This window comes from Lynx rufus, unplaced genomic scaffold (assembly GCF_022079265.1).
Source record: "Lynx rufus isolate CCGP_SWC_20201006 ecotype Redwood Valley unplaced genomic scaffold, mLynRuf1.p SCAF_4, whole genome shotgun sequence".
Taxonomy (NCBI): Eukaryota; Metazoa; Chordata; class Mammalia; order Carnivora; family Felidae; genus Lynx; species Lynx rufus.
The window spans coordinates 7,835,970-7,854,456 of record NW_025814856.1 but is presented as its reverse complement, the minus strand read 5'-3'; the positions used below and the strand labels follow the sequence as shown (position 1 = coordinate 7,854,456).

General features: G+C 58.1%; 1 protein-coding gene across 1 annotated transcript; it reads left to right on the top strand.

Annotated features, from left to right (window-relative positions):
- Window positions 1–40: 40 nt before the first annotated feature.
- On the top strand, window positions 41–16,004 carry ELAVL3 (ELAV like RNA binding protein 3). The gene is made up of 10 exons (XM_047094547.1): window positions 41–51; window positions 258–430; window positions 2,260–2,481; window positions 2,822–2,991; window positions 8,678–8,894; window positions 9,217–9,320; window positions 12,808–12,961; window positions 13,105–13,330; window positions 14,011–14,049; window positions 15,674–16,004. The coding sequence occupies exons 1-10, from the start codon at window positions 41–43 to the stop codon at window positions 16,002–16,004; spliced, it is 1,647 nt and encodes a 548-aa protein (XP_046950503.1).
- Window positions 16,005–18,487: the final 2,483 nt, after the last annotated feature.

Sequence of the window (18,487 nt, the reverse complement as noted above, 5' to 3'; positions counted from 1 at the left end):
AGGACCTCCCTGAGATGGTGGCCTTTGAGCATAGTCCAGAATGACAAAGAGGTTCCATCCCTGAAGAGAGCCGGAGGAGGCAAATCCCAGGCCGAAGGAACAGCCAGTGCCAAAGCCCCGAGGTAGAACGGCTCGGCGTGTTCCTGGAACAGGAAGCCTCGTTGGGGAGGGGAGCTGGCAGCGGCGGGGAGGCTGCCCTGGCCCCATTTCCCGGAGGAGGATGCCTGAGGTCGCCGCCTCCTCCTGCTGGCTGCCAGCAAGAGGCGGGAGCGATACCAGGCCGGCGGCCGCCAGGTGGCGCGCAAGCTGCGTGGGCCCTGGTGGCCGCAGCCACGTGACCCCGGGGACCGCAGCCGCGAGCCAAAGCACGTGCCCGAGGGAGCCCTGTGGCGCCACGCGCAGATTGGCCCCTTAGGCGCCTCACCAGCTCGTGGGGGCGGGGCCGCAGCTAGGCTTCATTTTACACTTTGGATCGGGGTTTATTCTAACCAGGGACAGAGGTATCGGCGAGGATGAGCAAGTCCGGCCGTTGGGGCCACCCACGCGAGCTCCCCAAGTCCCCCAGGGCCCAGTCCCCTTCGCTGCAGCCAGAGCCAGCAGTTTCCATGGAAACCGCAACCGGGTCTTTGCGCCCAGGAGTAGCTCCGCTCAAGGCACAGGCACAATTTGCAATCCGACAGGAGCCGGGAGGGACACCAGGCGGGGAACCAGCCACCGCTCGGGGTCCCTAGGTTCGACAGCCAGGTCGCCCCGGCAAACTCAAGAGGGGCCACCCGGGGACCTGCAACGCCACCGCCCAGATTGCGCGGGCCGCGATGATTGGCCTGTTCTCTCCATCAGCGTGGCAGTGCTCTCTGCTGCGCGCTCTCTCATTGGTTCAATCTCGAGGGCATCCTCCTGCAATTGGTTCTCTCGAGGGCAGGCCTTGATTGGTCAAATTAGGCTCTCTCGCTGAGTTTGATGGCATTCTCCGACAGTCTGGAACCTAAAAGGGCGTGCAGGGACGAGGTTAGGGTGGAGGCTGCGACTCTCGGATTAGGGGTCTCTTGCTACCCAGCCCACGGCGCTCTCGGAGAGAACGTCGGGCCGCTGTCTGTGGTGCTGAAGTCTCAGTCGAAGGCGACCCTGCCTTAGTGAGGACTCTTCCTCCCGCCTGATAGCCGTCCCAACGTAAATGTGCCCTTGAGGCCGCTCACCAAAAGAGGCTGCACCAACTTCTGTCGCCTGAGAGAGAAGCCAGGTTCCCCCTAGCTGAAAGAAAGCGTGACTCCACAGGCAGACCAATCACGAGCCCGAAAAGCCAGGACACTTACACAACAGCTCTGCCCACCCAAAATTTATGGGGTCTCAGAAGGCCCGGTGGTTTTCCGGAAACACAGGGCACCAATGGGTTTTGCCTGAAATCCTAAGCCCCAAACTTTTTCACCCGCTTTGGAGAAGTACCGAGTGCCCTTGCGCTGTGGAGTGCCAGTCCCCACCTTTCGAACCCACCTTTTGAACCTATCCCATTCAAAAGCCTCAGGGTCACAGTTCCTTCTGTAGGCAGACGAGAGCCCCTGCCACCCCCATCCTTCTCCACTGGTCTTGGGAGGCTACACCCGATGCCTCCAAAATCTGCGGACCTGGGCCTCTGCTCATAGAAATCTTGGTTCCTCGTCCCTTTCCAGTCTTCTTGATGGACAGCAACTCCGGAAGTTCGTACAATCGGTCCACGGATCTCCCTCTTTGCTCCAACAGCTCAGGTCGTTGGACAGAGGAGGGGAGCCTTCCCTGTCTTGCGGGCAGAAAGCCCGCCCAAGAAGGGGCGGAAATGCAGGAAGCAGGGTCCACGGGGGCAGAGGGGCCCGAAAATGGCAACCAGAGCCCCCAGGGAGTGCTTTCTGGGGGTGCGGAGTCTTAGCCAGCTCGCGCTCTCTTCCACCTGCCGCGCCGTCGGGCGCCGCGAGGAGGCGGGGCTCAGCTACCGCAGCCAATAAGCGACGCCGGCTCTGGCAGCTGCTCCTATAAAGGGCTGGGGGCGGCGGCGGCGCGGCCCAGAGCGCGGAGCGCGCAGCGCGGGCTGGAGGGTGGGAGGGAGGGCGGGCGAGGGGAGAGGACTGAGCATCCAGGACCGGACAGGCCGGGCCGGGGGGCGGCGGCGAAAGGCAGAGCGCCGCGATCTCTGTCAGGAAGCGCAACCTCCCCGGGCCCCGCGGGGCCGCGCAGGGGGCGTTCTCAATCCCGCGCCCGCTCCCTCTTTCCATCCCCTGCCGCCCGCAGGCCACCCCGGGGCCCGGCTATCCGCGCGCGCGTCCTCGGGCTCGGGCCCGTCCCCGGCCCTCGAGGGAGCCGCCGCCTTCATCGACACCTCTGCAGCGGCCGCGCCAAAGGCCGCCCGGGCGGGACCCCGGAGTGAGCATCGAGCGCCCCCCAAGGAGTGCACGACCCCCGGAGCCGCCCTCAACACGGACCGCGCCCGCCGGGCACACAAGAATGGTCACTGTAGGTATTCCCTTGTCGCTGAGAGAGAACCTGGGTGGGGAGGGGTTAGGCACAGCCTCCGCGGAGATGGCGGGTGGGGGGGGGGGGGGTAGGACCAGGCCTAGCTAGGCCCCGGTGGGGGGGTAGGACCGAGCCTCGGGGCCTGAGAGTGGGCAGGACCGCACCCAGAGTGCTGGGGGCGCATAGAGTCTGGTCTGAGAGGCCTTAGGAAGCCGAACTCTGATTTGGGGAGGCGTCCTACGGCGTCCTGGGGGCGGGATTGCCCCCCTCCAGCAAGCCTGATGGGGGAGGGGCCGCAGCAGCGGAGGATGCCTTCTCCATCCAGGCCCGGACCCCGCAGGCCGCCCAGGCAAACGCAGGGCTCCTATCACTGGTGCTGGGCCAGGACAAGGCGGCAAGCCGTTCCCGAGAGCCCCGGGGAATCGGGTGGCGTCGGATCGCGCGCCCCGGGCCGCGGCCGCGCCCGGGGAGCCGGGCGTCTCGTCCTCGAGCCCGTCGACCTTGCGGCAAGCGGGGAGGGGAGAGGAGGGGGCGCGCCCGGAGGCCCCGCGGGCCCGCCGCCGCTGCCGCCGCGTCCCTTTGTTTCTCGGAGCTTCTTAGCGGGCCGTAGCCTCGCGCGGGCGCCTCAGGCTTCGGGGAGGGGGAGGGGAGAGGAGGGCCCGCGGGGGGGGGGGCTTCCTGGCTCCTGGGCCCCCGCCCCACGGGGGATGGGGTAAGGAGCTCAAGGATGTACCCTAGGCCAGGTCCAGGCGCCCCACCCTTCCTGGGCTCTGGGCCTCGGGGTGACCTTGAGCGCGCCCGCCTGCACGCCCGCGCCGCTCGCCCCACTCCCGGTGCTTTCAGCAGCCACCGAGCTGGTCAGCTCCCGAGCCCGCGGCCACGCCCGGCCACGCCCTGTATAACCACGCCCCTGCCCCGCCCATCCGGACCCCGCCCCCTGGGGCCCCCGGGGCCCGGCCTCGCCCGAGCCCTCGGATTTCCACTCGGCTACCCGGGCGTATCCCGGGGGCGGGGCTGGCCAGTTCTAGCCCCACCCCGGCTCCACCCCCGCCCCCGCCGCGCGACTCCGCTCCCCGCGCCGCCGCGCGTCCTTTGTCTGGTCCCAGCGCCCAGGCCTCCTTCTTCCGTACTTACTGTCTTTCTGGTCTGTGTGTGTGTGTGTCTGTGCCCTGTGTCTCTGGGCCTCTTCTTGGAGTCGTGGCGAGCACAGTGGGTGGGGGGATGCTCAGCACTCCCTCCATGTCTGGGACTCTGGGACCCGCCCACCTGGCTCAGAGAAAGGAGGCCCTGAGAGGCCCTGCTTCCCTGCTGTGTGACCTTAGGTCGGCTCTCTCCCTTCTCTGGGCCTCAGGCTGCTAACTTAGGTGCGAGACGTGAGTGCAGCCTCCTGAGGACCCTCAGAACCCCCACAACAGTCCAGCATCCATTCCTCTGATCTGTTCCCTCATTTAAAAGAGGGAAACTAATGCACAAAAGGGCGAGGGTGTGGTCAGAGGTCACACAAGGGCCTTGAAGCCCTGGAAGGCCTGGTTACTCCACTGGAGGACACTCGGGCAGAGGTCCACCATGAGAACAGGCTGGGAGGAAGTGAGGGGATAGATTGAGACAGTGAGGGCCCTGCATGGATGGAGAAGGGCCCAGAAGTGGGAGGCCTAGTTAGCACCACGTGGTGGCCTAGCCTTACCATGCATAGCCACTCAATGCCCTATTGTCGCCAGTATCCAGGCATCTATCATTGTGACTGGGGCCAGGGGGCCCAGCTAGGGGCCAAGGGGGTCAGACACAGAAGGGTCTACATAGAGAGTGACTGCAGGTGTATTCGCTGCAAAATCCATATGTCATGTATGTGCAATGGTGCAAAAGAGTTGGAAAAAGAGTGGCTGAGAGAGAAAGGGGGAGAGAGACAGGCTCAGAGGGGAGAGAAGAACAGAGAAACAGGGGCGGGGGTGGGGGGGTGGGGAGGGAGAGAGAAACAGAAAGAGGTACGGATCCAGAGGAAGAGCTGGAGAGACTGGGAGGAAAGGTTCTATTGCTCCCACTTGATCTCTGCCTATCCATCTTCGACCTGCCCTCCTCCCCTCTGACTTCACCCCTCCACTCCTGTCCTGGGACAGCCCTCCAAGGCCCCTATGATCCCGGAGTCATCCCAGGCCACGCATTTGTCATGGGCTGGGGCAGAGCGGGTGTGGTCTCCACCAATCCGATCCCTATTATCGGCTCAGCCGGCTGAGCTGCAGAGGAAACGCGACACTGATCCTGCTAAGCTCTGGCACAGCTGGGAGAGAGATGGGGTGGTGGGGAGATTAGTAGGCTGGGTCTCAAGATCCTGGATAGGAACCCCAATTACCTTTTAACCGCATCCAAGCTGAGGACATTTGGGGTGGCCCTGGGGGCTCTGTCTGGAGTAATCAGATCAGTAGTCAAACTCCATCGCTCCCACGGCTCCGTGTCATCCCCAGGCAAATCACAGGTCCCTCTGACCCTCGCTTTCTCCACCTGAGAAACGGAGGTGATCCCCAGCTTTCAGTGTGGTTGTGGGAAGTCAGTGAAACCTTTGCACCTGCTCAGTGCCTGGCCACATAGTAGGGGCTCCAGACCTGGAACTGGTTTTGTACTGTTAATTATTTTGGGGACTCCCAGCGCAGACATCATCAACCAATCACAGAACTCTAGTCTGTTGAGCCAGAAGGGAATACAGAACCCATCTTTGTACGTGGGAAACCTCTGTGCCATATCTTTAGTGGAGGGACAGAGGCCCGGAGAGGCAATGTGAGTGTCAGAAGATGCACAGTGAGGAGGGTGGGGCCAGGAGCTGGCACCTGATGGTACCCAGCAAGCATTTGTTGAATTGAATGAGTAGACTTGGCCTGCAGAGTGGGGTTAAATGCGGGGACACAGCTTCACTTTGCTGTTATTTTCACTATTGTTGGCCTTTTTGTTAGTCAAACGGGCTGATGTCCAAGCTCCGGATTTGAATTCTTGACCCACCATCTGCGAGCTCCCTAACCTTGTATAAATCCCTACCCCTTCATGGAGACTCTGTTTCCTCTTCTGTCAAATGGAGAAAAGAGTGCCATAATGTTCAATGTTGGGAGAGCCGGCCCTCAATACATGGCCACGCTATCAGGAAAGTATTAATCTTATGAAACTGGACGCAGATCTGTAATGTGCGTTACTGTCTTATTGCCGGCGCCTATGGCAGACATTGCTCATCAACCCAGTGCATGATCCTGCTCCGTCTGGATGTGGCTTCAGAATAACCCTCCAGCCAGCCCCCAGACAGCCACTCTCAGCCAACTGAAGATGCAGGGGGGGGTTGACCCTCAGGGCCATCCTTTTAATAAGAATAAATGGAAAGGAAACAGAGGCCCAAAGAAGAGCTACGATCACCCCCCGAGGATACACAGCTAGAAGGTGCCCCCCACCCCCGCCCCCGTGCCTTGGCCACTGTCATTAAAAACAGTTCTGACGTCCGCCAACATATCCAGGTTTGAAATCAAGTGCCCCATGTATATATCACTCAGCGTCTCTGAGCTCTCTCACTTATAAAATGGAGACTGTGTGGCCATCTCTAAAGCTGATTGGGAGAAATAAGGGAAATGTTGCCTGTAAGCACCTCACCCAGTGCCTGGCTCACAGAAGATGTCCCTGGGGCAGGATGAGTATTACCAGCCGTATTTTGAGGCAGGGATGGCAGACATGACGAGTTGCTTCTCGTAATTGCGCTCATGGCAGACCTGGCTAACTGATCCCAGAATGCTTCCCAGCCGCGCGAGTAGCTTCAGATCCTTCGGCGGGGGTCACCGCGCCAATAATTTGGGGTTTGCAGCAAAGTGGAGCAGAGGCCCAGAAGCGTCGTGTAGTCTACCTGAGGACACACGGCTGAGAAACGTTAGAGCAGTTAGAATTACAGACTCTGGATGAGGAAATCTCGCGTGCGAACCCCCGCTTCACTATTTATAAGCTGCGTGATCTTCGGTCATTTTTTTTTTTTTTTGAAGTTTATGTATTTATTTTGAGAGAAGGAGAGAGCACACAAGTGGAGGAGGGACAGAGAGAGGGAGAGAGAAAGAGAATCCCAAGCAGGCTCCATGCTGTCAGCGACGAGCCGTCAGGGCTCAAACTCACCAACTGTGCGATCGTGACCTGAGCTGAAATCAAGAGTCAGATGCTTAACTGACTGCGCCACCCAGGTGCCCCGATCTTTGGTAATTTTTAAAACATCGCTGAACTTCCCTTTCCTCGTCTGTTGTCTTAGCTCAGGCTGCTATAACAAAATACCGTCCACTGGGCAGCTTAACCAACAGACATTTATTTATCACGAATCCTCTTCTGGATTCTGGGAAGTCCAAGATCAAGGTGCCAGCTGATTCGGTTGCTAGTAAGGACTCGCTCCCTCCTTTGCAGATGGACGTCTTCTTGCTGGGTCCTCACGTTGTGGAGAGAGAGAGAATGTCTCTCCCGTCACTTTTTTGTTAAGGACATGAATCTCATTCATGAGGGTTCTGGCTCACCATCACATTGGGGGTCAAGATTTCAACATATGAAGTCGAGGGAACACAGGCTTTACGTTCATAGCATCTGTTAAGCAGGGTGGTTGTGAATAAGAAAAAAAACAAAAACAAAACGTTGCCCACAGAGAGCTTTGCCCTATACCTGGCACACAGTATGCCCAATATTTGGGAACAAATATGGTATTGTATTTTTGGTTAGGGATGGCTGAGATGATGTGTACCTGCTGACCCTAATTCTGTAGCCACAGACATTGCTGATCGATCAGAGTGATCTTTCCTGTGGAAACTGAATCTGGTTTGTAATCTTTCCTAATTTGTCCCATTAGGAACACCCTACCAATAGATTTGATTTTTTTAGGTGAAGGCCATCCATCGGCCAACCATGCCTTGGGAGAAAAACCTAAGGACATGCTGGGTATTTTCCCTTCCCATGCCCATGACAGACAATACCAATCCATCCCAGTACTTTTCAACATACACAAATATTGAATCATGTTGTACACTTGAAACTAATATTCTATGTCAGCTATTTAAAAAATAGGTGTAGGAAAAAAGTTAAATAAAATTCAACACCCATTCTTGAAAAACGAAATCTTGTTAGGATACTAGGAATAAAATGAAACATTCTTAATGTGATAAAGGCCATCTACACAGAATCCATATCAAAAATCAAATTTAGCTGTGAAACGTCTAAAGCATTTCCTTTAACATCCTGAATAAAGAAGCCACTGTCACACAGTAGCCCCTGCAATAAGACAAGAAAAATAAGGAACAGGTCTAGATTGGAGATAATTAAAACTGCCCTTATTTGCAGGTGTTATTATGTGATACATTTAAATAGCTCAGGGGTGCCTGACCGGCTCGGTCAGGAGAGCATGCGACTCTTGACCTCGGAGTTGTGAGTTCAAGCCCCACACTGGGTGTAGAGATTACCTAAAAATAAAATCTTAAAAAATCATAAATAACAATAAGTAATAAAATGAAAAAGAGCTCAGTGGGAAAAACGTGGGGGTAAATGCCTAGTGGGAAAATTATGCATGAAGCAAAAGAAATATTAACACATCTGGGATGTGGATGAGGGCAGTCCCTCATCCTTTGATGGAGGAGGGCAGTCCATGGCTAGGGAGGAGCTTATGAGGACTTCAAAGCTAATAAAAATATATATTTTTTTTTAATTTTTTTTCAACGTTTATTTATTTTTTTTGGGATAGAGAGAGACAGAGCATGAACGGGGAGGGGCAGAGAGAGAGGGAGACACAGAATCGGAAACAGGCTCCAGGCTCTGAGCCATCAGCCCAGAGCCTGATGCGGGGCTCGAACTCATGGATCTCGAGATCGTGACCTGGCTGAAGTCGGACGCTTAACCGACTGCGCCACCCAGGCGCCCCTAAAAATATATTTCTTATTCTGAAGACAAAAGTGTTCATTTTACTCTTCTGGAAATGCACAGACTGATTTTAGGCAAACAGGCAAACGTAGACACCAGACATGTATGGAATTTTTCACAGTAAAATCACACGTAAGGTGCTATGCCTGATGCTGGAGGAGTGGAAGAGATTAATAGGATAATATGTTGTCCTCTCTCCATGTTTAAGCCCATGTCAGACATGACTGATGCATCACCACTGATCCCTGGTGTGGGGACTGGGCCGTGAGCGGGTGTGGCCTGTTATCTCCAGCAGATACTCGGGGCCATGGAGTCTCAGGTGGCGGGGGGCCCGGCCGGCCCGGCCCTGCCCAACGGGCCACTCCTTGGTACAAATGGAGCCACTGATGACAGCAAGACCAACCTCATTGTCAACTACCTGCCCCAGAACATGACCCAGGACGAGTTCAAGAGTCTCTTCGGCAGCATTGGTGACATCGAATCCTGCAAGTTGGTTCGGGATAAGATCACAGGTGTGGCTGCTGGCAGGTGGGGAGGGAGGAGACAGAGATAGTAGTCTGGGGAGCACGGGTGTGATGGGGGCAGGTAGCACCCTGGGGGATCGGAGGTGCGATGGGGAGACAGGTATGACCCCCGGTAGGGTATCCCGGGGGTGATGGGGGCAGGCAGGACTCTGGGGGATCTGAGGTGTCCTGGGGACAGGGTGGTACTGTGGGAGAATACTAAGGGGGGGGATTTCGGTCAACCTTGAGTGACGGCGGTCAGCCTCTCAGGACTGGGTCTGGGAGGACCCTGGTAGGTGTGGGGAGGTCGTCACCCTGGTCCCGCCCACAGGGCAGAGCCTCGGTTATGGGTTTGTGAACTACTCTGATCCCAACGATGCAGACAAAGCCATCAACACCCTCAACGGCCTCAAACTGCAGACGAAGACCATCAAGGTTAGTGCCCTCATTTTCCTCTGTGGCCCATCCCCCCTTACTGCCCACCTGCAACTGTCCCCAATCCCCCACATTACTTCCCCTTGGACTACCCTCTTCACTGCCACTCAACCCGCATGTCGCCTACCTTCCTCACTGCCACCCCTCCTACCCCGTGGCTCATCCTCTGAGGGATTCAGACTCTCCCCTAAGAATTCCTGGCTGGGCACCCAGGGCCCGATGGCTCTGCCTCTCTGAACCTCAGTTTCCTCATTAGTCAGTGAGAATAGCGGCTCTACATTCTCTGCTGGCTCGGGGAGGTAGCCATCCCATTGGCAGTAGGAGAGTGACCAGGGTCTGGTGGGCAGCCCCCCCTTGCCTTTGTCATGGAAATGGAGAGGGGTGGGGGTCCATCTGCCATCTGGAGCCTAATTAGGGTCTGGGAGGGCGGGATTAGGGGTGAGCCCCTCCCCCATCTTTGTGCAATGCCCCTCCCCCCACAACCTCCCCTCTCAGCAGCTGCAGCTGGGACTCTGCTAGCCCAGGTTCCCTGGGGGGGGATCGCCATGGAAACCCCCCTCTCTCAGTTCGCCTGGGGGTGTCTGGACTCCGCCCCACAAATCTGCTCTGGAACCTTGGGGGAGGCTGAGGGGGGGGCGCCCATCTGGCCCCCCATTCTCTCTGAGAACAGAGGTGCAGGAATCTCTTCCTCTTCCCGTTGTGGGGGAGGATGAGGTCGTGACCTAATGGGTCCCTCCATGGCCAACTAGACCCAGAAGCCCTGGGGCATGAGGGGGACGGTAGTGACAAATCCAGAGGGCCACTGTATGGCTGTGATGCAGTGCGCATGTGTGTGTGTGTGTGTGTGTGTGTGTGTGAGATAGACCTGGGCTGGGAGCCATTGTGTTTGTGGGACACACGAGTCTGGCTACTAGACTCTGGGCGTGTCACGATGGGTCTGTGGGATGTGGTGTTTATTTCACAGGTGCTTTGTGACACTGCAACTCTGGCTGTGACCTGGTGGGGCTGCGTGGGGGTGTCGGCTGTGCCCTACTCGGGGTGCAACGTGTGTGATGTGGGCTTGTGTGGTGGGGTGACAGGTGTGTGGTTCTGTGCCTCTTACTGTAATTATCCAAGACCCCCGGAGCCACTGTGGATGTCACAGTGGCCCCGAGTCACCCTTTGGCTGGTGTAGCCACTAGGGCTGTGCAGAGGGTGACAAAGTGTGGCCTCGCGTCTCTGTGTGTGTCTGCCTGGGTGGCACTATGTAAGGTTGGTCCCAGTTGGCTGCTTAGGCAGATTTTGCCCAAGACCTGTCCTGGTGAGGGGGGCCGGAGGAGCCCATACCCAGGTGAGGGGCCTGGGTCAGCCCACATCATGGAAGGTTGGCAAAGACCCCTGAAGACCAACTCAGTGCCTCAAATGACCCCTGACCCCAAACACCCACCCAGGAGCTCAGGCCTCTCTTCCCCTCACCCCTCCCTCTGATTCATCAAGTCCTCACCCCTCAAAACTCACCGCCCCACGGGCAAGAGCGGAAGCCATGAAAAACGTGGCCGTGATTTTTAATTAATATTATCGAAAAAAAACAGCAGCTGATGTGTTTGTGGTTTTTTTTCTCCCCGGAGGACCCCGGGTGCTCACAGTTGCATTCGTTAGAATCCCTCTACCTCCAGCCCATGAGTGCCTTCACCCTGACCCACCCCTGGCCCAATTTACTCATGTTGTTAGCTTTTTCAAGTAGTTACTTCTAATGCAGGGCCATGCCCTCTCCACTCACCACCACAAACAAAAGCCGGACCCTTGACCGTGACCTTATCTACCCAGAGGTTAATTTAGAAGATACAGGAAATAGACATTGGCAGAAATAAGTGGAAGGGGCACCTCCTGTCCCCTGCTGCCCCCCGCCAGCTCTAGGCCCACCTGTCAGTATCTGGGGGCGGGCCCTGCAGACTGTGTTTCCAGGACACTGATAAGCACAACAATGAGATGGGGTCACACATCTCGCCACTCTGTAAATGGACTTTTCTTTCCCCCAGTTTACAATACTCACCACTGTTTCTGGGAAATAAATATACACGTCCACCATTTTTTAACCAGCTGCAGGGAGTTTCATTGTTGGTCTGGACCATAATTAATGACACAAATCGAATGCCCGAACCAAAACGCGTCTAATTTCCCACTGAGAGAAGTGCTTTGCGGGGGGGGGGGGGGGGGGGTTGAGGCGGAGGACCAAATTCAGATGGGAAGAGGACAGGGGTTACTTTTTGACTGAGGCTGGAAGAAGCAAGGAGAGGAAGGGCGTTCCAGCCTGAGGGGAACAGCCAGAGCAAAGGCCCTGAGGCCGAAATGTGCCTGGTGTGTTTGAGGAACACGGGAGGAGACTGGTGTGGCTGAAACAGAGCACTCAAGGGAGAAATTGGCAGAGATGAGAGTGAGGGTATGGGGTGGGGGGGGGGGGTTGTGCAGGGCCTTGTGGGCTGGGAGAAGGACTTGAACTGTGGGGCAGGTGGGAGCCACAGAAGGTTCTGAGCAAAGGGAGGATGTGCCCTGCCTCAGGTGCTCACAGGCGCCCCCTGGCAGCTGTGGAGGGAACAGACTGGGGAGGTTAGGGAGGTCTGTGGGAGCTATGGTGGGAGCTGAGTAATGAGGCAGGATCCGTGGTGGATTGGATGTGGGTGTGAAAAAGACCAGCATCAAGGACAATGGGGGCCTGAGCACCCAGGAGGACAAAGCTGCCATTACTGAGCTGGGGCAAGTTGGGGACTGGATGCCGCCTCGCTGCTTGTGATCCCCTGTGGGGCGTCACGTGCGGTGCCTGGAGGCAGGTGTCACACAGGTGTGCAGTTTGGGGGTCAGGCCCACACTGGGGACGGACATTTGGGGGTCGTCAGCATTGAACTGGTGGCTAAAGACCTGAGCCACCTGGAGGGTCCCAACGTGGACGGGAAAAGGGCCAGCGTCCCAGGCTCACTTTCCAAAGGAGTAGGAAGCATTGTGTTGATGGAATGTACCTCGTGAGAGCAGGAGCTGGGGACATCTGACCTCCAGGGCCCAGCGACGACATGTTCCTCCCACCACTTTAATTTTTTTTTTTTTTTAACGTCTACTTATTTATTTTGAGAGACAGAGCACAAGCAGGGGAGGGGCAGAGAGAGAGGGAGACACAGAATCCCAAGCAGGCTCAGAGCTGTCCGCGCAGAGCCCGGCTCGGGACTCAGTCTCACAAACTGCGAGACCGGGAGCGAGCCGAACCGACCGAGCCACCCAGGCGCCGCCCCCCACCACGTTATGCTGGCCGGCCCACATCATCGTCGGCCGCAGCCATGTCCCCTCCCTCAAGCCTTGGCCAGCCCCGCCCATGGAGACTACCCAAGAGATACTTGTTGAGCGAACAGACGAGGCACTTCTGCCTCCCGCTGGTGATCTGGACGTGGCCTCCCCCTCCCCCTCCGTGAAACGGGTCTTCCCCTCACCTCTGTCCACCTGCCCCCCGCCCCCACTCCAGGTGTCTTATGCCAGACCCAGCTCTGCATCCATCCGAGATGCTAACCTGTACGTCAGTGGACTCCCCAAGACCATGAGCCAGAAAGAAATGGAGCAGCTCTTCTCCCAGTATGGCCGTATCATCACTTCTCGAATCCTGGTGGACCAGGTCACAGGTCAGGCTGCTGGGGATGACGCACTGGGCAAAGGCACGGAGGTGGGGCCAAAATGGAGAAACCGGGAATGGCGGGGGAGGAGCGGGGCAGAGGGCCACACAGGAGGGGGCAGGGGTGCTCACGACGCCCTCGCTCCCTGGCAGGTGTCTCTCGGGGTGTGGGGTTCATCCGCTTCGACAAGAGGATTGAGGCCGAGGAGGCCATCAAAGGACTGAACGGGCAGAAGCCGCTGGGCGCGGCGGAGCCCATCACGGTCAAGTTCGCCAACAACCCGAGTCAGAAGACTGGACAGGCCCTGCTCACTCACCTCTACCAGTCGTCAGCCCGGCGCTACGCAGGCCCCCTGCACCATCAGACGCAGCGCTTCCGGTAAGCCCCCTGGCTTAGACCACACAGACCCCTGGACCCCATCCCTGCAGGGCAGAGGGACGCCGGGAGGGTGCCCGCAGGCCGGGGCCACTGAGGGCGGCAGAGGGGAAATGTGTGTCAGTCAGGTGCTGAGGCCAGGCCTTCGTACGCAGCAGGCAGTCAATGTATGCAGGGCACTTTGAGTGACATTATCGGTGTTAGGAGTGTTAGAGTCTCCCGATGGGACCGCCCCTCCCTCGGGCACGGGGCTCCAGCTCTCTGCGCCCCCAGGTATCTATACCTCAAGAGAACGGAGATTGTCTGTATTTTACGAACAGAAAGGCTTTGTCACTCGCCCAACCCACCTGCCACTGCCGAGAAGAGACTCGAACCTTCCCTTCTGGGGTCCTGAGCCCCGCAGGGTGGGGGCAGGCGAGTGGGGCTGGGCGGGCCGGGCCGGGGAGGACGGGACACGGGTGCAGGCCAGGCAGCGGCAGGGCAGGCGAGAGGCAGTGCCCGAGTGACCACGGTTCCGTGCCAGGCGGTGTCCAGCCGGGCGGGGAGCCGGCGGGTGGGGGCAGGGCTGGGCTGCCGGCCGGCTGGGTGGGGGCGGGGAGGGCAGGCCGGCAGGCAGGCAGGCCGACATCACAGCTGGGGGTGTGCCCGGAGGCCACCGGTGACCACCCCTTTTGCTTCCACAGGCTGGATAATTTGCTCAACATGGCCTACGGAGTCAAGAGGTAACAGTGCTCCCCGCTGCCCCCAGCTCCCCGCCGTCCCTCCCTGGACTCTTGCCCCGATGGGCCCCCTCCCCCGCCTCACCACCGGGACTGCCAGCTTAGCTGGGTCTGCCCTGTCTGGGAATAGCGTGTCCATTAAGAGAATCAGGGGCTCTGGAACTTAGTGAATGCCTAGAAAGAGCTGCTACTACTCTTTGGGTCCTGGAGGGCCTGTCCGTGGCCCCCTCCGGCCCAGGGAAAGGCCGGCCATGTTGCCTGGTCACAGCCATGCCCCCCCCCCCCCACTCCGGTTCCCACGTTAAGTCTGAGTTCCACCTGCCTCTCTTGACGGCTGGGGTCACAGGATACCACCCTCTTTTCCCGCATAGTCTGGGGACGGGCCCTGAGGCCCGCACGACCTTGTCCACATCCCCAGCCCTGTGAAGGTCCCCGTGTTTATTGCATCGCGAGCTGTTGAGCACACACTGAGTGCCGGGCGCTGGGCTCGGGGCTGGGGACCCAACGTGGCCCGGCCAGATGTGATCCCTCGTGGAGATGAAATGCTGTTGAGCACAGGGCTTGGCACGTAGTGAGCGCTCAATAAAAGTAGCCGCTCGGACGATTACTGTTCCTGTTGTCAATTACCTCAGTCTAGCAGGGAGGGAGCAGCGAGCAGGGCTGGGAAGGGGGCAGGAGAAGAGGTGAGGGGGACCCAGCAGAGACCCCCGCCCACCCCGACACGCCCAAGGTGCCAGGGCCTGTGCAGAATCGGGAAGGAGGGAGCAAGCAGTGAGGCCCCAGTGGTCACACTGAATGGGGCAGACCCTGGGGCTCCCCCTGAATTGAGTGAGGCCTGGGGGGCAGGGAGGCAGCGAGGCACGTGGGTGGAACCGATCCTGCCCGTCAGTCGGTCAGTCAACAAACCCTCCCAGGGGCCCTGCTGTTCCAGGAGCTGTTCTGGGCTGGGGCACCGCAGGGAAGGTGGAGTGGATCCTAAATATACAATCTGAACAGGAAAAGGCTGGCAAGGGGCAGAGGAAGGAGGCGGGCAGCGAGGCCGCTGCCCTGGGACCTGATAACGCAGGGCAGCACTTCACCGGTTGCAGTCATGGCCTGGCCTTGAGCGGTGCCCTTCTGGCCACGTAGGGGTAGCAGGGTGACCAGGGGCAAAGGGGGCACAGCGTTGCAGAGGGCAGGGTGGGGTTGGTGGGGGGAGGGCAAAAGGGGGGTGGGAAAATCTGCCAAGGGAGGAGTAGTGGTCAGGAGTGGGGAAGGGGTCAGGGTCAACAGGGCCAAGGACCCAGTAGGGTCAAAGGTTGTGGGGTCAGGGTGCAGACTGGGACTCTAGGCAGGAGTGTGAGTGAGGGCCTAATGTGCAGGGAAGGTCACAAGTTACAGGTCAGGATGGAGACTGGGGGCCAGTGTCTCAGAGCAGGCCGCAGTTTAAGGTGTCTCCGGTGGGGTCAGAGGTGGAGGTCGCGAGGCCGTGGCTGGCTCAGGACGATGCAGGGATCACACGGTCCCAAGATCGTGGCACGCCCAGCAGTCATGACCACATCAGGGGTCACAGGGACTCAGGGGTGTGCCGGGGGTCAGGGCAGAGCCCGCGTGACCCCCAAAGTAGTCCCCTGTCGCTCATCGCCAGGTTCTCGCCCATCGCCATCGACGGCATGAGTGGCCTCGCGGGTGTGGGCCTTTCGGGGGGCGCGGCGGGCGCTGGCTGGTGTATCTTCGTGTACAACCTGTCACCGGAGGCAGACGAGAGTGTGCTGTGGCAGCTGTTTGGGCCCTTCGGGGCCGTCACCAACGTCAAGGTCATCCGCGACTTCACCACCAACAAGTGCAAGGGCTTCGGCTTCGTCACTATGACCAACTACGACGAAGCGGCCATGGCCATCGCCAGCCTCAATGGCTACCGCCTGGGCGAGCGCGTGCTGCAGGTGTCCTTCAAGACCAGCAAACAGCACAAGGCCTGAGCCACCGCCGCCCGCCCTCCCCACCCTCCCCGGGCAGCAGAGAGAGAGAGAAAGAGAGAGAGAGGGGCCCCGAGAGAGACAGCGCAGGCAGACCACCGACGGCACACGGGCCCCGCATCCCTGCGGAAGCCACAGGGTGAGCACTCGGGGTGGGAGAGTCTGCAGGGGATGGGGGGGTGCCTGGGGGTCCCCTCCCCGTCCTCCTGCCCCCACCCCAGGCTGGGCTGTTCACTCTCTCGTCTTGGTTTTGTTCATGGCGATGGTTTTTGTTTCTTTTTTCGGCTAAAAAGAAAGCAGAGATGTGCCCCCACCCCGCCTTCAACCACCCTCCACGGGATGGCTTTGCAGGGGCGCTGGGGGTGCCCCCCAGACCCCCTTGCCCAGGCCTCCCCAACACCTAGATGAGCCTGAGGGGAGGGGGGGAACAGGTTTAAAAATCCCCAAAAAAGCGAAACGGAGGAGGGGTGTGGGCATCCCTGGCCCAGAGCCCCCTGGTTGGAGTATGAGGAGCAGGGGGAGGGGCTGGAAACAGAAACAAAATGAAAAAAAAAGGGGGGGGGTGGGAGGGGAAGAAAAACTCTATTTTTGTAAAAAGGGAAAAAAGACCTCGTGGAGAATTTTTACTGGGGATTCTTGAACTTGAAAAAAAAAAAAACACAAAAAAAGACAAAAAAAAAAAAAAAGAAAATATTTTGGCAGGTTATGTTTACCAACTGGGGCAGGGGCAGGGAGCAGGGCTTGGGGCCCGGGGGTCCACGGGGCCGCACAGAGAAACACAGCCACGCAAAGACATGCGGGGGCACGCGCACACACACATCCTGCAGGGACACACGGAAGCACTGACAGACCCAGAGACGCGCCCCGGACACCTTCCAGGAGCTCGCTGGCCAGATTCAGACACGCAGACAGACATATGGATAATCACAGGAGACCGAAGTATGTACGGGGCTATGTAGACGAGGCCGCGGGCAAACGTAGCCACAGGTGGGTGCGGGGGTACACACATTTCCACGCGGACACGGGAAAGCAGAGACAGATACATTCGGACACACCAGTCGAGACACGCCATCACGGAGAAACAGACACAACACCCAGGAGACACAGACATGCACAAAGCCTCCCTCAGGCCCAGGCGAGAGGTCGTAGCCCAGATCCTGGCCCAGTCCGCTTCCTCCAGCTAGGCCGCCGGGCCTCCTCCGGACACGTGGCCCCACTCGCCCCAGGTTCTCTGCAGAGCTCTCTCCTGGCTCATCGGTGGTCCCTGCGGCCCACGAACACAGGCGTGCACACACAGCATCCATGCATCCAAACACACGATACCTCGTTTCACTTTTGGCGTCATGGCGGGCTGGAGGCAGCCCCCCCCCCCCAACACTTGAGGCCAAAGGACCCCCTGTCCCCGGGGCTGAACCTCCCTGGGCCGAGACCCTGGCCCAGAGGCAGAGGGGGGAGGCTGGGCCCTGAGCCTTCCCCCTCCCCCAGGGGCCTCCCCAGCAGGAAGTACCCGCTGTTCCCTCCAGTCCCCCTCCCCCCAGCCCCCGAATTCCCTTCCCACCCACTTGTCACCCCCTTTCAGTTTGTTGGGTTTTTCCGTCTTTCCAAATTCCCGAGGGCGGTGGACGCAGCCCCCATCCCAAGCCCCGGTCCCCCACCGGCTTCTGTCTGGATTTTCCATTCTCCTAGTTTTCATTCTTTGTAAGACAAAAAAAAAAAAAAAAAAAAAAAATTCCAACAGAAGCCAGAGGCCGGAGCCCCTGGGAGCCCTCGCAGCCCCCCACCCCCCCCCCCCCCCCGCAGTGGGCCCAGTCAGAACTGAGAATTGCAAACCCCGAATTCAGCTTCAGTTGCCCCTTCCTCCGGTGTCCCTGCGTTTGGTGTCCGGCCATGGCCCCATCTGACTGCCCAGCTCTCTCTCCCCCACCCCTCCCGGTGTTTGTTATTAAACGTCTGTGGAGCTTCTGCTGCAAGGAACAAAAAGAAAAAAAAAAAAAATCAAAAAAGCGACAAAAAAACACAAACAGAAGAGAAAAAAAGCGACAAAAAAAGGAAGAAAAATAAACACACAGAAGAGATTAAAAAAAGAAAAAAAAAAAAAGAAAAAAAAAGACATAAACTGGCACCAGTTAACTTTCTTGTACTTTTTTGCCGAATTTAGCTTCTTGTAGTTTTAACTTATTGCTATGTTAACTATTTATTCTCCTTGTTGCCCTGTAAGGACATTTGTGTATATTTCTGTTACTTCATCCAGTTTGCAAGTTTAAAGGAACCACGATGTTCTCTTTGTTTCTTTAAGTTTTGCTGAGACGTGGTTATGCCTAATTTATTTATAAAAGGGGAAGTGGAATCATTAAAGTAATAATAATTATTAATAACAGTAATGGTAGCCGAGCAGCGCCCGGGGGGGCGTGTGCTCTGTGGGGCGGTCCCCGCGGCCAGCGACGTCCGGGGTCTCAATGGGATTCTTTTTTGCTCGTCTTGAGAAT